The sequence below is a fragment of the Mobula birostris genome, chromosome 6 (assembly GCF_030028105.1).
Source record: "Mobula birostris isolate sMobBir1 chromosome 6, sMobBir1.hap1, whole genome shotgun sequence".
Lineage (NCBI taxonomy): Eukaryota > Metazoa > Chordata > Chondrichthyes > Myliobatiformes > Myliobatidae > Mobula > Mobula birostris.
Genome location: NC_092375.1, coordinates 181,482,030 through 181,501,836, shown reverse-complemented (window position 1 = coordinate 181,501,836; position 19,807 = coordinate 181,482,030). Strand labels below are relative to the sequence as shown.

At 42.2% G+C, this 19,807-nt stretch overlaps 1 protein-coding gene across 1 annotated transcript in view; it reads left to right on the top strand.

Annotated features, from left to right (window-relative positions):
* Positions 1-19,807, top strand: part of ifih1 (interferon induced with helicase C domain 1) — a 126,990-nt gene that overhangs the window by 76,990 nt on the left and 30,193 nt on the right. The window contains exons 5-6 of the mRNA XM_072262029.1: positions 8,428-8,657; positions 14,577-14,787. Coding sequence (XP_072118130.1) covers positions 8,428-8,657; positions 14,577-14,787 — 441 coding nt within the window. The remainder of the gene's footprint in view (positions 1-8,427; positions 8,658-14,576; positions 14,788-19,807) is intronic.

Below are 19,807 nucleotides of genomic sequence, written 5' to 3'. Positions count from 1 at the left end.
TATTAAGGCACAGGAAACAGTGGGGTTCAATACACTGGTGGCGAAATCAAGCTGATGATGGGAAATAGATTTAGGGATGATCAGAACTGAAATTCAAAACAAATTGCTGAAAATTTGAAGTAAAAAGAGAAAATACTGAAAATACTCTGCAGGTCAGTTAAAAAGTGAACCACCTGCAAGGAGAAAGTAGAGACTTTAAAATGAATTTGCATCCAGGTGGTTTGAAATGCCATACTCCATAGCCTGAGGACTTGGTTAAACAGATCGGCTTTAAATTACTACAAAATACGTATTGTGTAGCTGTGTAGATTGCTTCCACATGTGCGGTCTAGACAGGTACAACTGAAATTTGTGTAACAGCAAATAATCTAGAACATAGTACAGTATAGGAAATGGTTTCTCAACCAACAGTGCTATGCCAAACTAAAGCTATTGACGTCTAATACTTTTTGCCTGCACATGGTCCATATCATTCCATTCTCTGCGTATTCTGGTGGCTATTTAAGGGCCTCTTAAATGCCTCTACCATAATTGCCTCTGCCATCACCCCAGCAGTGCATTCCAAGTACCCACCACCTCTGTGTAAGAAAACAAAAAACATGCCCTTTACATTTCCTTTAAATGTTTCCCCTCTCACCTTACGTGCATGCCTTTTAGTATTGGATATTTTGATCCTGGGCTAGAAGATACCAGTTATCTATTCTATCTGTGTCTCTCAACTTTATAAACATGCCAGATCTTCCCTCAACCTCTACTCCTCCATGCAATACAACTGATCCCTATAGCACAGGCCCTCTAGTCCAGGTAGCGTCCTGGGTAAATCTCTTGTGAACGTTCACCATAGCTTCCACTTCCTTCCTGTAACGGGGCATCCAGAATTGAACGCAAAGCTCCAGAAGTAGTTTAACCGAGTTCTAAAAGCTGCAACATAACTCCTTACTTTGGAACTCAATGCCTCAACCAATAAAGGCAAACACACCACGTGTCTTCTTTACAAACCTATCAACTTGTGAATTCATTTTCAGGGAGTTTTAGGACCCAAGATCCCTCTGTAGATCAACATTGTTAAGGGTCCTGTAATTAATTGTGTATTTTTCTTTTACATTTGATCTCCCCGAGTGCATCAACTCTACCTGCAATCTCTCCCCTTGTATTTGCACCAGATCTATATCCTGCTGTAACTTTGGGCAACCTTCTACATTACCCATGCCCCTTCACTATGCTTTCGCAGGGCGCATTGAAGGCATCTGCCTTCGGACAAGAGCTGATGGCGAGCTGTTCAACATCGCTCGCTTGTACTCCAAGACCAAAGTTAGGACAGCCTTCATCCACGAGATGCTGTTTGCAGATGATGCAGCATTGACATCACACAGCCTGAAGAAGACAAGCGTCATGGCCCAGGATGCAGAATCTCCCCCAAATATCGCCATCGATGGTTGCTGCCTTGATGTAGTTGACTCCTTCACCTATCTTGGGTCGACCATCATCAGCTCCCTGTCCCTCGAAGCAGAGGTGAACAGCAGGATTGCCAAAACTGCAACTGTCATGGCCAGACTGAACAAGAGAGTGTGGAACAACAGACAGCTGACAAAAAAGACCAAGCTGTGTATGTACAGGTTTGTGTCCCCTCCACAGCGAGGTTTGGACACCATACATCAGCCAAGAGAAGAGGCTAAACTTGTTCCACCTACCCTGCCTCAGGCAGATCTTGCAAATCTCCTGGCAGGACAGAATCACCAACAGAGAGGTTCTGCAGCGGACTGACACCTCCAGCATCCACGCACTAGTCAGCCACAGACATCTCAGATGGTTGGGTACTGTATTTGTCAGTGGAGCAGAGAGCAAGTTTGTAAATCTGACAGAAGAAAAGGACGTTGGGAATAGCGAGGGTGCAGTGTCACGGAAGGGCATGGGACAGGTGGCAGAGAAGGAGTGTCACAGGTAGGGGGTGGCCCGGGTGCAGGCACCCTGTCAAGAATTTGTTTTTTTTTCCAGCGGCGATATAGTGCAAACAGAGAGGTCCAAACAGAGATCTCTATGGAATACCACTGGGTATGTACCTCCAACCAGGTTAAAACCCATCAACACCACCATCTGAATCCAAATTACCAAGACACTGTGGAGTCCAGATATTTTCTGGATGAGCTAACCATGAGGGAACATGTCAAATTTCTTTTTGATAATTAATTTCTTCCTCCAGCTACTTGACCCTCTGAGTTCCTCCCGCAGATTGTGTGTTGCTCCAGATTTCAGCATCTGCAATGCAATGTTTCCATCGAACGTTACATGTTTTGGAAAATTAGATACCATTCTGTTTGTCTGGGGAGCATGAAGGTCCTGAGAGCAATTTGGTGACATTTGATATAAGATGTAGTAAGAGGTCAAAATACCAGTGAAGTTTCTTCACTAACATTGCACTGTGCAAAATGTTTTCTTGACCAGGCTGTTTCCAAGTGTCTCTTTACATGTATTTTAGTAGATAAACTGGCATCTTCCATTTCTGAAATTTAAATTTTGTTCCGTAGCCATTAATTTTTGTAGAGTGTAACACAATTAAGTCAGTTCTGAAGACATTTAACCACCTTCTGGTCCTTCAAACTGCATTGCCCAGCAATCCCCCGAATTAATCCTAGCCTACCTGATCACGTGACAATTTACAATGACCAATTAACCTACCAACCGGTACATCCTTTGACTGTGGGAGGAAGCTGGAGCACCCAGAGGAAACCCATGCAGGCACGGGGAGAATGTACAAACTCCTTACAGGCAAAGTCTGGAATTGAACCCGAGGTGCTGGTACTGTAAGGCATTACACTAGGCACTACACTACCGTGCCACCCAATTAAGCAAACTATTTTTTGACTGTGGTTCAGAAAGTCAAATCTATACTGACAAGTTGCTTGTGGCAACATGATGAAGGTTACTGATTCCTGATCTCAATTCTAACGCACAATGACAACTCAATGCATTCATTTGTATACTGGTTCATTCTTACTGCTGTTTCATGTCTATCTCAAGCTAAGATGGTCAATCACGTTTTGCTGTCACTGTGCCTGCAATTTTACCACATGTTCACTGATCAGTCTCAGTTCTGTTTATCACTGAAATCTGCTTTGTGAAGATTAGAAGGTTTATCAAGAGATTGAAGAGGAGAGTTGTAAACATGAGTCAGCCTTTCCCTTTTTCTCATATTGCCTCAGCAGCTTCCTTGAATATTTTGATGCCTGGGACTGTAATATGTAAAACTCAAAACTAGGGAGAAAAGGGATTACATTGAGGAACAATAAAAGATTATTTTGATTATATTTAAGATCATGTGGTATTAAAGAACTAGTTAAGTTATAGAAGTTTGTTTAATTTTTAAAAAGGTCTTGTTCTGTGATGATTGCTTTTAATTTTGATAAACGTCTTGCAAATGGCCTAGATTTCTGTGCAGGCTAAACAGTTCAGAGGTAAAAAAGTATCATTCCTTATTTAATCCAGAAGCTCCATTTTTGTCTCCCAGTTTCCCTCTCTCCATCATATCTATTCTGGTAATATCATCCTGTACCCCAGTGCTTCCAATACACCGCATCTATTTTCTCTAAACTGTGCTTTCCCTACGTTGTGGTTAATAGGGCCACAACCATAACTCTACTTTTACCCGCGCATCTTTTCTCCCATTCGCTCTACCCACACTCAACCCATCGTTGTCTAATGTGCTGCCGCTATTAAAGAGTGATTCTTTTCCTCTCCTATTAGCATTATGAAGAGACCATTCCACTATATTGCTGTGGTTCACTCTCCTACCTTCACCAGTACCTCTTATTATGCCATTTACCCATGCAACCATAGGAGATGCAATACTTGCCTTTTATCTTCTCTGTCATCAGCTAAGGCTTCCAGGTGAAACAATGATTTGGCTTTTCTCCTTCTAAATTAGTGTACTGCTCTTATCGCTCAGTTTATATTCTGCTTTATGCTTGGGGAAACTAAATGCAGGTTGGTGTGACTACTTTGCAGAAACTCCACAGTTAACAGCAAGAGAGACCTTGGGATTTCATTTGCCTCTCTCTTGAATTCTATACTTTAATTTGCCCTCTGCATTCAAGGACCAACACATCATTTCATGACTGAGCACCTTACAGACTTCCAAGGTCAATGTTAAATTTAACAATTTCTTCTCATCACCATTCAAATCCTTGATCTCACATTTCCAGCGTCTGAAAATTGACTTGTAAAGTTTTGGTGTCAGGATTTTGCTAACTCCATTCTCCCCGAAGAAATGTTATTTAAGGGGCTAACACTTGGATACCATCCCCCCCCCCCCCTTCCTCGGAGATCTGTGACGTCCTGGGACATCAAACACAATCTCACTGATGTCTTGGTTGTCTTGCCATGGAGTTCAAACTCAGTCTCTCACAACTTCTCAGCCTCAAAATTATTCTGTTGATACTGCTGATCTCTCCACATCTCACAGTTAACTGCTGATTAGGCCAACTCCATCCTCAAGCAGAGGGGAATTCTTTCTTCAACCCACAAGAGCAAGAAGAGCAGGCATGGGAATTTGCCTGCATTACGTCATCGATGCGACTATAAAGGAGTTTGAGGAGATTTGGAATGTCACCAAAAACACTCGCCGGTTTCGAGGAACAGCTTTAAGTTCCTTGGCATCCACATCACTGAGGACCTCACGTGGTCTGTACACACCAGCACAACAGCGCCTCTTTCACCTCAGAAGGTTGAGGAAGTTTGGTATGGGCCCCCAGATCCTAAGAACTTTCTGCAAGGGCAGAATTCAGAGCATCCTGACTGGCTGCATCGCTGTCTGGTATGGGAACTGTACCAGGATTCTGCAGAGTGTGGTGCAGACAGCCCAGCACATCTGTAGTTGTGAACTTCCCATTATTCAGGACGTTTACAAACACAGATGTGAGAAAAGGACCCCAAGGATTATTGGAGACCCGAGTCACCTCAACCACAATCTATTCCAGCTGCTACCATCCAGGAAACAGTACCGCAGCATAAAAGCCAGGACCAACAGGCTCTGAGGCAGCTTCTTCCACCAGGCCATCAGACTGATTAACTCACGCTGATTTGAATGTATTTCTATGTTACATTCACTGTTCCATTTATTATGTGAAGGATGTAGGAAATAAAGTCAATTCAACACGGATGTATCAAGGAGAGCATTCTAAATGGCTCTTTCACTGTCTGGTATGGGAGAGGGGCACTGCACAGGATAAAATCTGTAGAGAGGTGTAAACTTAGTCAGCTCCATCTTGAGCACTAGCCTCTGTAGTGTCAAGAAGGGGTGCCTCAGAAAGGCAGCATCCATCATTAAGGATCCACACCACCCAGGTCATGCCTTGTTCTCATTGCTACCATCAGGAAGGAGGTACGGAAGCTTGAAGACACATGCTTAGTGATTCAGGAAGAGCTTCTTCCCCTCTGCCATCCGATTTCTGTATGGACATTGAACCCATGAACATACCTCACTCCTTTTTTTGCGCTATTTACTTGATTTCACTATTTAATAGTTGGACAATTATTATGTTCTCTTAATAACTACTGGTGAGTTTGCAGCTTCTGGGCTAAATGCTGGCATTACTTAGCGCTGTAAAATGTGGTAGAGTAATTTGTAGACGTCATCTCCCAAATGTACTAGTACTTTCGGTTATTAAATCACATTCCAAGGAGAGAATGTAGAAAGAGCCAAGAAAGGGCAGAGGTCTACATATGTTTTCTTTCTTTTAAATCAGAACAAAATGATTTTTAATTTTCATAAGTGCAAGCAGTCCTGCAGATGCTAGAAAAATAGAAGAATGTACACAAAATGCTGGGGGAACATTGATGTTTCAGGCCAAGACCCTTCACCAGGTCTGGAAAGGAAGGGAGCATAAGCCAGAATAAGAAAGTATGCAGGAAGGATAAGGAATACAAAGTGGCAGGTGATAAGTGAGATCAGGCAATGGGGGGAGGTGGGAATGAAGTAAGAAGCTGCAAGGTGATAGGTGGAAGAGGTAAAGGGCTGAAGAAGGAGGAATCAGATAGGAGAGGACAGTGGATCATGGAAAAAGGGAGAAGGGGAAGGAAATTACTGGTAGAGAAATTGATGTTCATGCCATCATGTTGGAGGCTACCCAGACAAAATATGAAGAGATAATTCCTTTTTCTCCTTTCTTATCCTTAAATAATTTAATTTCCCAGTATACTTGACTATTCTTATTTAAAAGGTGAGAAAATTCCCTGCTCCCAAGCCTCACTAAAGTCAGTAAGTGATTGATAGGTGTGCCAAGCAAAACCTTCTGTATTGTTTTCCCTCTTTTTTTCATTCAGTAGTACAATTGTCATTTACTTCTCCATATATTGGTACACCTCAAATTCACGGTACAAAGCACAAAACAAAGAACTTCTTCCCACTTAATCCCTGCCCCCCACCCCCCATATTACTAGAATCAGAATCAGGTTTAATATCACTGGCATATGCCGTGAAATTTGCTGTTTTGTGGCAGCAGTACATTACAGTACATAATAAAAACTGTTAAATTTCATTAAATATACAGTATATATATATATACACGTTGCAATACATAATAATAAAAGCTGTTAAATTACAGTAAATGTGTATAATATATATTTCGCAAAAAAGTATGCCTTCTGGCTCCTGTACCTCCTCCCTGATGGTAACAATGAGAAGAGGGTATGTCCTGGGTGATGGGGTTCAGTAATGATGGATGTATCTCCTGTACCTCCTCCCTGATGGTAACAATGAGAAGAGGGCATGTCCTGGGTGGTGAGGGTTCTTAATGATGGAAGGCACCTTTTTTGAGGCATCGCCTCAATATCATCAGGTTGCAATTTTGAAAGTTGAAGTCAAAAAATATTTTCATAATATTCTTTTTAAGAATCAGTTCAAAAAGAGCTTTGGCATTCTCTTTAAAGAAGGAACTCCAGACTTTCTGCTGCCTTTGTAGTTTCATACCATACTATTTGTATCGAAGATTACAGGGCCTTTAATGAGGATGAAACTACATGCAGATATGGTGTACAATTAAGTGTTTCACTATATTATGTTCAAGGAATTGCCCTTAATCTTTTTCCATTTGTATCAAAGCTTCAGAGAGAGATCTGTCAGGTCACGGGTCGGTCTCATTGCTCAACTGCTCTGCAATCCTGATGAGTAGGAGAGATCCGGACGGAGTATAATGATTGCAATGACAGCTGTAAAAAATTCAAATTAATCTGATTCAAAGTAATGTGATCTTTAGCAAGTGTGCAGCATTCTGAATCAGCAGAGTAATGAGACAGGCTTTATATTGTCTGTGGTGAGCTGCCAGGCAACTCCAAGTTCCATTATGCACTGTTGAACTCAGTAATTCCAGTAAATTTTTCAACAAAGCAGCAGACACTCATGATTTCTCAAGAAGACCGAAATCGTCAAGTGCAAAACAGCATGGCGCCCTTGTCTGTATCCTAGACATCCACTCCCTTTACCAGTGTGACGCAATAGAATAGAACAGAACTTTATTGGCCACTCAAGACAATGAGATTTCAATGCTACTCCAGTCCGTGCAAAACAGATATGACTTAATTAAAAAAAGAAATTTCTGTATTTACATGCAACAGTGACTTCGATAGTCCATAATGCTCAAAGGCCATTGGCAAGTTGAGGTGCTGCATCATTCAGCTGCACAACAGTCCTGGAGAAGAAGCTGTTTTTCAGTCTTTCTGTCTTGGCTGAGATGTTTCTGTATCTCCTACCAGATGGCAGGAGATTGAACAGACAGTGTCCAGGATAGAATGGGTCTTCAAAGATGTTAGGAACACACCATAGGTATCGAGAGATGTAGAGAGTCTTCGGGTCCAGTAGTTGAGTCCCAGTGATGTGCTGAGCCATCCTAATTACCCATTGGAGAGCTTTGTGATCTGTCTTGCTGCAGCTAGAGTACCACACTGTCAATTTGTATGTCAGTACGCTCTCTATCACACATCGATAAAAGATGGCCGGCAATTTTTGAGGCAGATTATCTCTCCGTAAGCACCTTGGGTAGTATAGACACTGTTGTGCCTTCCCTACTATTGAGGTAATATCAGTAGTAACCATCTGTACCATCTTCAAATTGCACATCTGCTCCCAACCAACCTCCTCTACTGTGTCAGATAGCAGGAACATGTGAACTACTGCACCCCATTCCACTCAGAGTCACAGGAATCCACAAAACTGCAGCAGATCAAGAAGGAAGATCACCACCATCTTCTCAGGGGCAATTCCAATAAATGCCAGCCTGATGATTCATTTCATGTTTTATAGATGAGAAAAAATAATGGTTTGATATTAAAAAAATAATCCTCAGTGATTGGGATAGATTGTTATACACTGTAATCAGATCTATATCAATATTGTCCTTTGTATAACATCCTGTAAATTTTCATGTCACATTCTAGATGGAGATGACGAAAACAAAAAGGATGGCCGATATTCCCCAGTTTCTGAGATCCAGCTCCGAGACTATCAGCAGGAAGTAGCAGCTCCAGCCTTGGAGGGTAAAAACATCATTATTTGCCTGCCCACAGGAAGTGGAAAGACCAGAGTGGCTGTCTACATTACTAGGCATCATCTGGACAATATGAAGTTACAGGGAAAAACAGGGAAGGTTATTGTGCTTGTTAACAAGGTAATTCTTTGTGCCTCTTGCTGGAATTTATTTACGACGCAGGAGAGATGTAAGGCCACCACCTTCAGCTAATCGCAGTAGTTATACTGAATCACTAGTCTGAAACTGAGAACACAAAACATATCTCGTGGGACGAAAGCTGTTTACCAGGAAAGAAGCCTGTGTACACATCACAACACATTTACAAACATCAAAAATGTCAGTCATAGAGCCATAGAAAAGTACAACACAGAAATAGGCCCTTTGGCCAATCTACTGTGTACCAAACCATTTAAACTGCCAACTTCTGCTGACCAGCACCTGGACCGTAGCCCTCCAAACTCTCCCATGCTTATATACTTACCCAAACTTCTCTCAAACACAGAAATCAAGCTCACATGACCCTCTGGGTGAAGAAGTTTCCCCTTAGGTTCCCCTGAAACTTTTCACCTTTCACCCTTAACTCATGACTTCTAGTTGTAGACGCACCCACCCTCAGTGGAAAAACCCTGCATGCATTTACCCTATTAATATCCCTCATAATTTTATATACTTCTATCAAATCTCTCCTCAATATTCTACGTTCCAAGGAATAAAGTCCTAAACTATTCTATCTTTCCTTATAACTCAGGTCCAAATTTCAAATCTCTTACTAGCTCTTCCTTCAGTTAGTCCTGACGAAGGGTCTCGGCCTGAAACGTCAACTGTACCTCTTCCTAGAGATGCTGCCTGGCCTGCTGCGTTCACCAGCAACATTGATGTGTGTTGCTTGAACTTCCAGCATCTGCAGAATTCCTTGTGTTTGCATTTTTAAATATACCCGGATCTCTTTGTCCTAACACATTCCTCATTGCCCTACCATTCACTACGTAAGACCTACCTTGGTTGGTCCTACTGAAGTGCAACACTTTGCACTTGTCTGCATTAAATTCCATCTGCCATTTTTCAGCCCATTTTTCCAGCTGGTCGGAACCCACTGCAAGCTCTGATAATGTTCCTTGCTGTCCACTACACCCCAAATCATGGTGTCATCCACAAACTTGCTGATCCAGTTAACCACGTTATCATCCAGATTGTCAGCACAGATGACAAACAACAACAGACCCGGCACTGATCTCTGCGGGACATCACTAATCACAGGCCTCCATTCAGAGAGACAACCATCTACTACCACTCTCTGGCTTCTCCCACAAAACCAATGTCTAATTCAATTTACTATCTCATCTCGAATGGCAAGCAACTGAACCTTCTTGACCAACCTCCCATGCGGGAACTTATCAATTGCCTTACTAAATCCCATGTAGACAACATCCACTCCCTTGCCTTTATGAACTTCCCTGATATCTCCTCAAAAACTCTATAAGATTGATTAGACATGGCGTACAATGCTGACAATCCCTAATCAGTCCATGTTTTTAAAGAATTTATTCATTTACAGGATGCGGGCATCGCCAGCTAAGCCAGCATTTATTGCCCATCCCCAGTTACCCTCGAGAAGGTGGTGATGAGCTGCCTTCTTGAACCGCTGCAGTCCCTGACGTGTAGGTACACCCACAGTGCTGTTAGGGAGGGAATTCCATGATTTTGACCCAGTGACAATGAAGGAATGGCGATATGTTTCCAAGTCATGATGGTGAGTGACTTGGAGGGGTATTTCCCAGTGGTGGTGTTCCCAGGTATCTGCCGTTCTCATCTATCCAAATACTGAAATACCTGGTCCGTTAGAGTGCCTTTCTATAACTTTCCCATTACTGAAGTCAGGCTCACCAGTCTATAATTTCTTGGTTTATTTTTAGAGTCTTTCTTAGACAGCGGGAAAACATTTGCTATCCTCCAATCCTTCAGTACCTCACCTGCCACTAGCATTGATTTAAATATCTCTGCTAGAGCCACTGCAATTTCTGCACTTTTCCTCTCACTGGGTCTGAGGGAACACCTTGTCAAGTCCTGGGGATTTATCCACCTCTATTTGCCTCACTTCTATAGACTCTGTATGTCCTATCTGTCATACCCTCAGCCTCCCGAGTGATCCAGAATTCATCCAGTTCCAGTTCCAACTCCATAATGTGGAGTGCTAGAAGCTGCAGCTGGATGCACTTCTCGCAGGTGAAGTCATCAGGGACACTGGAAATCTGCCCGACTTCCGACATCCCATAAGAGGAGCATTCAACTATCCTGCCTGGCATCCCTACTGTTCTAACTGTAAAGAAGGAAAACAGTTAATCAACTAGGGGGAAAGGAACTTACCCTGCAGCTTTTTCACCTTCTCTCTCACAAGCCTCTCCTCATTGAAGCCACGAAGAGCTAAAACCATAAGTAACCACTCTAATACTGTCTACTTCAGCAATAGCCATTCCGCTTGCCCCTGCCTTGTTTTAATTTGTTCTTGCCAATCAATCCCGATCACTGGCCAGTGCTGAAAGCAGCAAACACCACAAATCGATGGCTATGTACTCATTGGGCGAACCTGAATGAGCCATACCTTCTCACTCTTTTGATCGCTGATTGGCTGCTGCCCAATACACCCAACTAGTGCAAATCAGAGACTTGTGTACTCAATGAGCAAACCTGAGTGAGCCATGTCTTCTCACACTTTTGATCGCTGATTGGCTGCTGCTCAAACACCAAACCACCGCGGATCGATGCCTTATTTACTCAATCGGCGAACCTGAGTCTTATGATATACTTGTACATGCACTCGTCAGCAGACGATTAAAGTTGGTGCGCATGCGCCGTTGTTTTTATCTGAAATATCTGTCTCGAAACATGGTGGCAGTGGTGGGATACGAACTCCCGCCCCCGAAGAGACTGGAGCTATCACCTTGCGGTCTACCAGTTGATCAAGCTCAGCTTTCACTTTCCGCTTCATAGCTTGAGGTAGACGTCGTGGGGTAACACTGTGGGTTGAACTTCCTCATCAATCTGCAGGTGGGCTGCACCCAGAAGTTCCCCGAGCGTATCATCGAACACCTCTGCATGGCGTTCTTCTGGTGTGCATTGTTTTTCTTTAAGTGTAGATGCATGCACCCTGCAAAAGTTGTCATCGTTGACCGTAACCAGCTTAATTTGCTGGCTGGCCCTGCTTCCCAGCAATGGTGTAAAGTCATCAGTGACCACGACAAATTCGACAGAATACTTGCGGTTCGTCATGGGGTTACGCAATTTCACTCTGCACATCCCTTCTGCATCCATGGTGGTCTAGTTCCACACCATCAGCTCTTTTGTGCATTGTCTTAGTGTGTGGTCTACTCCCTCCAAGTACTTGCGGGGTAAAATGTTAATGCTCGCCATGCTGTGGACTTGGAAGTCTATTGGCTTTCCATTGATGAGCGTCTGTGCGATACGTCATTCTTTCTCTTCAGACTGCTGACCACCAGTATGACATTGTCGATAAACTCAGTGCGGCTGTCACTGTCGGGTTGGTCATCGCTTTGTGCTTCCAACCCGTGCACGGGCTTCTGCTTGCATACCTTTGCAAAGTGATTTCGAATGCCACACGCCTGGCACACCTGTCCGTGTGCTGGGCATTGTTGCTTGTCTCTTGCATGTTCCGTGCCATAGTACTTGCAAGAGTTCCCTTTGCTTCTGTGGCTGTTCAAGGTGCCTTTTGCTCTGGCTCCACCATTAGCACTAGCCTTTTGTCCAGGATGCTTTGAACCTTTCTTGTTAGTGCGAGGTTTAATCCCATGGACAGTAGTGGACCTGCTGTCTGCAGCTGTACTGAGTTCAGCCATTTCTGTGCTTTTACAGATGTCAATGCAGTCATTGAGCGATAGCTTTCTCTCTTGTAACAGACATTTTTTGGTTTGGGAATCGTTAATGCCCAGTACAGTCTTAATCTTCAAAGGTGAGTGTGTCATCATACCACAAAGTGAGCGAAAGCAAGTGAAGGAAAGTGAAAGCTGAGCTTGATCAACTGGTCGACCGCAAGGTGATAGCTCCAGTCTCTTCAGGGGCGTGGGTTCGTATCCCACCACTGTCGCCATGTTTCGAGACAGATATTTCAGATAAAAACAACGGCGCATGCGCACCAACTTTAATCGTCTGCTCACGAGTGCATGTACAAGTATATCATAACACTGAGTGAGCTACGTCTTCTCACGTTTCAGATTGCTGATTGGCTGCTGCTCAAAAAAAGATGTACACTCTTAGCCAGCCACCAGATGTAGTCAGAGTCCCAGACTGCAAGACTGGCCCCTCTAGAGGCTGTTCATATGGTTTTGTGTAGTAATTTGGCTGCAATTTTAATCTTCTTTACATCAAGCTTAAAATTGCAACCAAATTAGTATGCAACACCAAATGAACAGCCTCTAGAGGGCCCAGTCTTGCAGTCAGGGATTCCGATGCATACTTTCCTACTGCGATCCAACTCTTCTGCTCATTTTGAAGTATATGATGTTTGTAGAATGCAAATTGCACTGGACAACAATTTTTTCCAAAAGTGTAGCTTCCTCAGAATATTTTTTTTTGTTTATGATAGACCACTTGAAGCTGAACACAAATATAATTTCAGACTACTTGTTCACAGGAATTTAGAGAAACAAGAAATTAACTTTATTGAATGATTTTATAGAAGTGTTGACACTTGGCAATAGTTCAACTAAACTAAAAATGTTTGCATGATGATTCTCACTTAGTATCTGAGGCTTCTCGCTTACACTTCCAACAATAATCAGTCAACATTGATGGACTCCAGTTGCCCTGATACCGTTTCTCCATGACTACAATGTCTTGGTGAAACCTTTCACCATACTCGTCACTGCCAGCATCAGGATTTGCAGAGATGAAGTCTAAATGGGAATGCAGAAAATGAATCCTTAGTGACATATTGTGCTTCATGTTTTGTATGCTTGAAGCATGTTGTCAACCAGCTGCATGTAGTTTGGTGCTCTGTAGTTGCTGAGAACTTCTTCAACAATATCCTTGAATTCCTTCCATGCGATTTTCTTGGGTCCCACTAGAAGGTTTTTGAATTGTTTGTCATTGACTTGTGAACCAACAAAAATGCCTTCCTTAATCTTGGTGTCAATTATTCTGACTTGAATTATGAATTGAAATAACAGATGTAAGCGATTTTTAAAAAAAAAGAGGTGCGCCACAGGGAAATTTTGTGTTGATTTTCATGATCAGCAGACCAGACACCATTAAGATACACCATCTCCGACATGACATTAGTACTGCAAAAACAGGATCTGAACAATCCTGCTAGCATCATGCAATTACATATGGAGACCTCACCTTTTAGCAGCAAAAAATACCTGCTCTCCCTATTGCCCCTGCTGTTTGCTGTTTAAAAAGCTGAGCAATCCCTTGCAGATTTCTTCATGGTTAATTGGAAAGGAGACTGCAGAGCAAACACAAACACGAGGAATTCTGCAGATGCTGGAATTTCAAGCTACACATATCAAAGTTGCTGGTGAACGCAGCAGGCCAGGCAGCCTCTATAGGAAGAGGTACAGTCGACGTTTTGGGCCGAGACCCTTCATCAGGACTCTACAATTGTCCCGTGATTGGGTTAGGGTTAAATTGGAGTTGCTGGATGGCGTGGCTGTTCCGTGCCTTATCACTAAATAAATAAATAGATATTCATGAAAACTTGACATGGAAATAACATATAAAATCAAAGTTCAAGTTCAAAGAAAATTTTACTACCAGAGTACGTATATCTCACTACATACAGCCCTGAGATTCATTTTTCTGCAGCTGTTCTCAGCAAATCTATAGAATAGTAGCTATAACAGGTTCAATGAAAGATGAAGAATAAAATTTTTAAAAAATGAAGTTCCTCTGACAACCATGCAATTACTGCATGCCGTGTTTATGACCTATCACTGTTCTATATATGGAGAAAATATTAAACAAATATAAGTTTATAATCTAATTCACTCATCTGGGCGAAATTACATATGACTGTTTCTCTTGCATTCACATATATCTCAGGTACCCCTGGTTGACCAGCATTTCCGTAAGGAGTTCAATCCATTCCTGAAGGATAAGTACAGCGTCAGCAAGATAAGCGGTGACACCCAGCTGAAGATCTCCTTCCCTCAAGTGGTGCATGAAAATGACATCATTATCTGTACTGCTCAGATTCTGGAGAATCATCTGGCCGAGCCCAGTAATGGTGATGCTAATGATCTCAAGATAACAGGTAGATTTTTGCCGTTATTACAATTTTTAATGTGCTAAGTATTAAAGCTATTGCTTACGTCTTTTTTCAGTAGTCATTACCTTCACAGTTAATAATCCTATTTCTAACTTGCAAAGCACAATTTAATCTAAAATATGTAATTGAAATGTATAATCTGAACATGTGCAGCCAAAGAGAGAGGATTGTTTCTGGCAGGAATTTGTCAGCAAAATGTCTTTTTTTATATCAATTCCAGTGTTTGCTGCAACTAGATTTTATCTTATCTGTCTACATATATCTATCTATCTTGTGGAATAGGCTCTAGCAGCTGCGCCGCCCAGCAATCCCATAACCTAATCCTAGCCTAATCGCAGGGCAATTGACAATGACTAATTAACCTGTGTGGGAGGAAGCCAGAACACTCAGAAAAAGGCACGCGGTCATGGGGAGAATGTAGAAACTCCTTACAGACAGCGACGGAAATTGAACCCAAGTCGCTGGTGTTGTAAAACGTTGAGCTAACCACTATACTATTGTGCTGCCCCAGGTTCCAGGATTAAACTTAGAGCAATACTGAGGTGTTTATAGGATTCTTCTTAATATTTTAATATTCTCCTTGTCTGCAGGATCTTTTTAACTCCAGTTGCTTTTAATATTTTCTTTCCTTTCACCTTTTCTTATTATAATTTCTTTGCAGTTGTTCCATTACTGATACCACTCAAGATATCGGTCACATTCCTGGCCATTTACTCCCATAACCTTGGGGCACAAGCTCAATCTGCGAAGCAGCTGGGAGTTAGAATTCAATCCAGTCTGGTTTGAATAAACGTTGCCTAGATATCAGAAGGTGGAGCAGCAGATTTTTGAAAAACCTGTAAAGGCAAATCTGGGACTGATTGTTAATGGCACAGATCCTTCTCGGCAGTCTCTAGAGTAGGTTACATGGTCAGCACAACATTGTGGGCCGAAGGGCCTGTAATGTGCTGTAGATTTCTGTGATTCTATGGTCCTTGCATTATCCCTCATGTGTAATACTCTGCATGTCTGACAGTCTAAGACAGAGTGGAGCCCAGACAAGTGAAATATCACAAGATGATGCACAGCCAATGTATTGTATGCCTCTTCTAGGTTTGTCTACTAAGTACTTAGGACCTGTAAGATTTGCTGGCCTTTATATCCTGTCTCACTTATAAATATCCAATGTTATTTAAATGTGATTCTATACCAAAACCCACCTCCTCATCCCCACCCAGTTTTATTTCCCTCACCATCCTACACCTCAGGTATGAATAACCCTTCTTTCCACACCACCTCCTCTGCATGGTATGGAACTTAGCCCAACTAATTCCTGGCTTTTTTGCCTTGATTCCCTCCACCACCACTCAGCCGTACACAATTTTCAACCTTCCGGTGGTAGTCTCCTCATCAGCAATGCACCTGATTCCCCCCTCAACCACGGTTTAATTGCATATGTGTTCAAGTTCAAGTTTAGTTGTCCTTCAACCATACATGAATACCCATGGATACAGCCACTACCAGCAGTCATGAAGCCAGTCTCAGCCAATGCCGGAGCCCATTAGTTGCAGACCACAGCTTCAATTCGGCACGGAGATGAGTGGACCTCACGGAACAGCCAGCTGAACTCCAACCTGTCCCTCACCTCCAGCCCCAACACCCTGACATTTTCAACCTGGCCCGACGCTTAAATCGACCAAACCTCAGGTCATTCCTGGCTCTCGGGCCTGGGTTCAGCCTGTACCTGACCTTTCCAATCTGGTAAAAGTCCACCTATGGTCTTATGAATGGCAGAGCAGGCAAGAGGAGACCAATATTACTCCGCTGTACCTATTTTCTCATTGGAGGATATACTTGTTCTCTACTGGGCTGGATTACCTTATCCACAAAGGTTTGAGCCTTCAGCAGGCCCCAAAGTGACTCCGGCCAGCTTCCAACTTTCCATCTACTTGACAGAGTTCTTTCAGTGATATAATAACTGAAGGAACTTCCTTGTGAAGCTCAGAAACTCATAATGACTGCTCCCCCCATTGATTTATGTGGGATTATTCAGTGTCATCTGCACCCTCTTTGCCGTAAGCAGTTTTTATGTTAGAGTGTTGATTTGAACTCCATAAATGCAACAAAAAACTAAAGCAAAGTTTCCGGGTGATCCATTTCAAAGTATATAATGTGATTTTGTTCCTATACAGTTACAAAACAACATTCATGTAAGCAGACACAAGCAAGTGATCAGTTTGGTTAGAGAGTTCTTGTACTCCCATTGTTCTCTTACATTCCTTCAATCTTTTGCTTTTTCATAAAGTTGGAGTAGTCAGCCAGTTAGCCTTAGTCAGATGTCTCTTTTCTGTTCAACAGAATGGGCTGGAAAAGTGTCTCGGTTTGAAATTTATCATTTATCTAAGCAAAATATAGGTTGTGATTTTTTTATGGTCTTGTGAAGTTACTTGTAAAATTGTTGTTAGCCGGCTGATTACTGATTTTAACTCCTAAGGCACATTTGATCTTGATTATACACGCATTAAAAAAAATAAACTCTGTTCTCTTTCCTATACACATCTCTCCTTTCCTTGTCTCCATACGGAAGCTGATTTTTGTTTTGAGAGACTCATAATACTGCAGAGCCAGTTTCCAATCAACATTCCACCTCTCTCTTTCTGAGTGGAAGTTGGATACTAGTCGTCTTCCAATTTCTGGACTTCAAGGCCATAAGTTCTTGTGCACGTAGACTGATCTTATTTTGGTTACTGGCGCAGAGTATCTTGTCGCTATCATGATAAATGTTTCTTAAATGATTATGGCATTGGAATAAAAATGCTTCATCTGTTTAAATGCAAAATCACTCTCCCAGCCACTTGGTAAGCAATCTTTCTGCTATTAACTTCTCTTTAGTTGTGAATAAGATGCATCCTGTTATTACAGTTTCAAAATATATGAAATAGAATTCTGTGTGTAGGAGCCATGTATCTGTTTTGTCTGTCTGCATTGTATTTTGTCTAATGCGTTTATTATGGGTAATTTGTCATGTGGTAGGATCAAATGAGTATAGTTATGTATTCTCTTTTTGTCTTAGTCAGTTTAGTCTAGTTGAGAGAGGCAACCGGGGAATGAAATTTTTTTGCTAACTGCATAGTTACTCTAATTGGAGGGCTTATTTCACTAAATACATTTAATTACGTTAATTTTGCTCTATTGCTGATTTAGTTTTGTTAGCTCTTTATCACTATAAGATCATTTGTGTTTGCTAGTTTTGTAATAAAGGATCAAATGTACTTTTCTCAACTTGGAATTTAGTTACATTGGAAACACATCATACAATGTCAACTCCCATACTCAATCTCTCAGTGGTTTTGGTTTACTTTCAGGTAAAGACTACATATTGTGTCTACAAAAAAAATCTCCCTGTGGCTCCCCCCCTTCTCAGCTAAAGTAAACCAGCTAACTAACTGGGGCTGCACAGAAGTGTAGTGGTTTACAGCACAGGCGACCCGGGTTCAATTCCCGCTGCTGTCTGTAAGGAGTTTGTACGTTCTTCGCGTGACTGCACGGACTTCCCTCAGGTGCTCCAGTTTCCTCCCACAGTCCAAGGTGCACCAGTTGGTAGGTTAATTGGTCATTGTAAATTATCCTGTGATTAGGTCAGGGTTAAATCGATTACTGGGTGGTGTGGCTTGAAGGGTCTGTTCTGCACTGTGTCTCAATAAATAATAAGTAACTAAACCAAGAAAAAGCGTGATACTTATGCCCCTCACTTATACCATGCCCCAACCCATGAGCCAAATTACCATAATAAATGTGCAACACATAATACAATACAATAATTCAACAATTTCACTTGGGATTAAATAAAGTTTTATCTTATCTTAATACACACAGCAAAATGGAAACCTGGCTCCTACTCTGTATCTTCTGACATTCAAATACCTAGGTAATAAGAATATGTTGTAGCCTTAACCCTTACCTGACCTCCCTTCCAACTCCTTTCTCAGGGATAAGCCAGTTACAGACACCCAACAGAAGCCCGCACACTCCCACTGCTATGTTGATTATACTCCCTCACAACTTGTCTTGCTTAAGGACTCTATTCCATTCTTCTTGTTCCTCTGTCTCTGTCATGTTGGCACTGATGGATAAACTTCCACATCTGAAATTATTGAAAAGAATTAATAATGAAATTAGAAATGAAGCCATTATTGAATAAGTACTTGATCATGTCTCATCTGCTTCAGGCTCTTCTGTCTCACTCATGTTAGAGTTTCGCTGGGATTCACCTTTCATCCTATCAGCCGCCACATTCATCAGAGCATCCTTCGTAAGCTGTCAGATGAAGCAAAATTTTACCAATATGTACATCTTCATTTTCCATTTCAGCATTCCTTTAGTGACTTCCTGATTCAATCTTACATTCCCAGCTACCACCTCCCAAAAGCATTTCCCCATACCTGTCCACACCTGTCTTTTCAAGTCATCATCCAAAGACCTAAACAGTCCTCCCAAATGGAGCAGTGATTCAGTTAGACTTCTTCCAATCCAGTGAATGGCATTTGGTTTTCAGGTTGTTACTTCCTGTGCTTTGGAGAGACTAAATGTAGATTGGTTCATCATTTTCCAAACTAAATGCATTCAATCTCAAGAGGAGCCTTGAGTTTCAGGATGCTGCTGCTTCAGTTCGCCATTCATCTCCCACTCTGACTGTTATGTCTTGAAGATGGGGAGGAAAAGGGAGCAAGCAGTGGGGAGATGTGCAACCATGGGGTGAACCTGAAACCTCCAAAGAGACAGCACCCTGATCCCTGGAGCAGTGAAGCAGCAGTATCAACATTTACACCACTGGGCCGCTTCATGAGGCTTGGCCTAATTATAGAACCCTTGAAACTAAATTCAAAGTGTGTAGCTTGCAACAAGGAAACCTTTTACCTTTGTTCACTAGTTCTGAACACGCATGCATTCATTGGTTGCCATTATACTGCTCCATGAATCCAAATGTTCTGATTCAGTACAATAAACAGAGAAGGCTCAAGCTCGT